At 45.8% G+C, this 2,770-nt stretch overlaps 1 protein-coding gene across 1 annotated transcript in view; it reads right to left on the bottom strand.

Annotated features, from left to right (window-relative positions):
* Nucleotides 1-2,770, bottom strand: part of Pmar_PMAR011543 (dynein heavy chain, putative) — a gene marked incomplete at both ends in the record, with an annotated part of 10,037 nt that overhangs the window by 6,306 nt on the left and 961 nt on the right. The window contains 5 exons of the mRNA XM_002773656.1: nucleotides 220-335; nucleotides 379-554; nucleotides 600-1,423; nucleotides 1,945-2,230; nucleotides 2,306-2,770. Coding sequence (XP_002773702.1) covers nucleotides 220-335; nucleotides 379-554; nucleotides 600-1,423; nucleotides 1,945-2,230; nucleotides 2,306-2,770 — 1,867 coding nt within the window. The remainder of the gene's footprint in view (nucleotides 1-219; nucleotides 336-378; nucleotides 555-599; nucleotides 1,424-1,944; nucleotides 2,231-2,305) is intronic.

The following is a 2,770-nucleotide window of genomic DNA, read 5'->3' as shown; positions in this document are numbered from 1 at the left end:
TCAAATTCTGTTAATTTCACCCGTTTTACGTAAAGTGGCATTAAAATACTCTGTGAAAAACCCGAAATTCGCGCTACGCAGTGATTTGTGAAATCTTCTTTTCACTACTGTTTTTCATATCACGGGTGAAACTCTATATCAACCCATATACTCGCCAACTATTGATGGAATCCATGGGGAAATATCGTTGATCTCAGTTCTCATCAATAGAGCTTTCACCGTCCCCTCACCTCCATCGTAGACTGAATTTTAGACAATTCTTCAACCTCGACATAATACTTATCATCACCAGTAGAAAGGAAGTCGCCAAATACAATAGCCGCTTTATCATAGACCTAACAACACGCATTCTCACAAACACAATAGCGCCAATTTCACCTCCTGCTCTGTGATTCCTTGAAAAAGTGGTATTCGCTTCCTACACTGCAAATCAAACCACGCCCTATCTTCATCGTTGATGAGTCTGTCGGCATAAACTCGCATATTTTCATGGCACCAGCAGCGGACGACCACAACCGCATCGCTAACTTTCTTCGGTGACAGCGAACATATACCTACAACGACATTTTCCAAAACGATCGAACCTCACATAAGCTAACCTTGAAAAACCTTCCAAATGTCCCTCAAGTTGAACGTATAATGACTTTTCGCCGGTGTTGGCAGCAACTCCTTATGAACCAATTCGAAAATATCATATGCTCCCGAAACCAACGGGTCCTTCAGCACTTTCACAGAGTCATCAAAGCCCATCAAGAAATACTCAACAATAGTCTTGAAAATCGACTCCACCGAAGAGCGCTGCATATCGATCGCGCATATCATATTATGATGCCTCTTCAGCCGCTCCGTAATGAATGTTCTACCGCCTCCCGGAGGACCCATCGCCGTTATAAATGTTGTATCGATGATTTCCTGGAAGGTGAGCTCCTTACGATCATACCACCCTCCATGGTCGTGCCATTGCCTCAGCAACTCTATGGGAGGCTGAGCACCATAGTACTCCTTCTGCGGCATGTTGAGATCGTCTACGAATATGACCAACTGCTTCCCTGCTGGCGGACCAAACACGCCTCTTCTTCGCTTCTCCGTTTTAGAATCGATCAAATCTTGGAGTTGGTTCACATGAGTTTGTGCGGAGAAGTTGACAAAAACACTTTGATAGTTAGCAGGCGCTTCCTTCTGCAACCACTGCGCCGTATGAATGCTCTTTCCAGTGCCAGTGTTGCCAAAGATCAATACGTGGTTGTTGCCCATCACTAACTTCGCCATAACGTGCGTGAGCTGAATACTGTCGACCGTTGGTACCACAATGGCGTCGTAGGCAGCGTTTCGGGGGATCTTGAACTGAGGCACGATATCTAACCATCTCTTCCACTTGTAGCCAGGAACTTGACTCTCCTCCTCTTCGAATGGACAACAACACCTAATAGAAATGAACAGTTGAGCACCAATACGGTAGCGGCAATGACCTCTATGAAATTCCATGAGACTTTACGGGAAGCACACAGTCAGGATTAGAAGGGATCAGATGAATACGACAAGTTATCAGGTTAACAAACAACTATCATCATTCACCACTACATTCGATGACTGGCAGACGATTCGAATACAGTCCGCTGCTATCCAAACAAACGTGTTTTCAAATTGGCAATCTCTATGAATATATGAAAACTTACAGATTTGTGAAAGAACCATCCACGGCGACCTCATATGAAATTCACTGCTCACACATACCCTTGAATGAAATTTTACGATAAAAATCCATTACGAAAAACTATCCCTTCCCATCACATTTTTCGACCTCAGAGACTCTGTCACGACTATGCAGATGACCCAGCTGTGGTCAAGTACTATTCAAGAAGTTATGTTCTCACTATACATGTAAAGTCAGCCAGATTAGCAGAGATCAAGCCACAGCGACATTATATAAAATTCACTGCTTACATTTCATAAACACAGCCCGTAGTGTTCATCCTCAGCAAGGTTCTGTCGAAGCCCAAGTCCTCGCCATGTTGGATGAACCATTCGCTGAACTTAGGACGACTGGCCGCATCACAAGAGGCTCCAATGGACCAGACGGCACAGAAGAGGAATATATCTTGGAGGTAGCTGGCAGCGAGTTTTGATATGTCTGCATCGGTGACCTTGCGGCCTTCAGTCTCCTCATACTGCTCGAAGAAGCAGTCCATAAGGCGAAAGAAAGAGGACAGCAAGTTGTTATCAACCGTACCTAACATCTCCATCATAGCACAACGGTAGAGCTACTCGCTATAAACCATGCAACCCCGAGTTCAACCCCACCTACTTGCAATTTCACTGGTATTTCTTCTCACGAATGTGATAGCCGGCAAACAGAAGTCCTTCGTCCACCTCAACAAATGCTTCTTGATATCATCCGTAAACCCGCCAGGCAACCTGTCGATCCACGATCTCACCAGAGGCTCCAACCCCAGCGCCGTCGGCTCCATAAACACCATACCACACCGACTCACTGTGGCCGGCGAGGCCACTGCCAAGTCCTCTACTTCGAAAATCATCCGTACCTCCGGAGTGAGGGAGATGATCTCGCCACTCGTTAGACAAAGCTTCTTATTGTCATCCAGTACAGTGTTCATCGATTCGATCCACAAGGCATCCACCGGTCCATCAAAGATGACCCATTGGTTATCCGAGCTCCCCGACTTATTATTATTCACTGCTCTTCGCAGCAGCTCCGATGCGATCCCATCGCTCCACTCGTGAGTAACCTCATCAAAAGCACCATACAACT

The sequence above is a fragment of the Perkinsus marinus genome, assembly GCF_000006405.1.
Source record: "Perkinsus marinus ATCC 50983 genomic scaffold scf_1104296958712, whole genome shotgun sequence".
Taxonomy (NCBI): Eukaryota; Perkinsozoa; order Perkinsida; family Perkinsidae; genus Perkinsus; species Perkinsus marinus.
The sequence above is the reverse complement of the archived record's forward strand: the minus strand, read 5'-3'. Positions and strand labels throughout refer to the sequence as shown.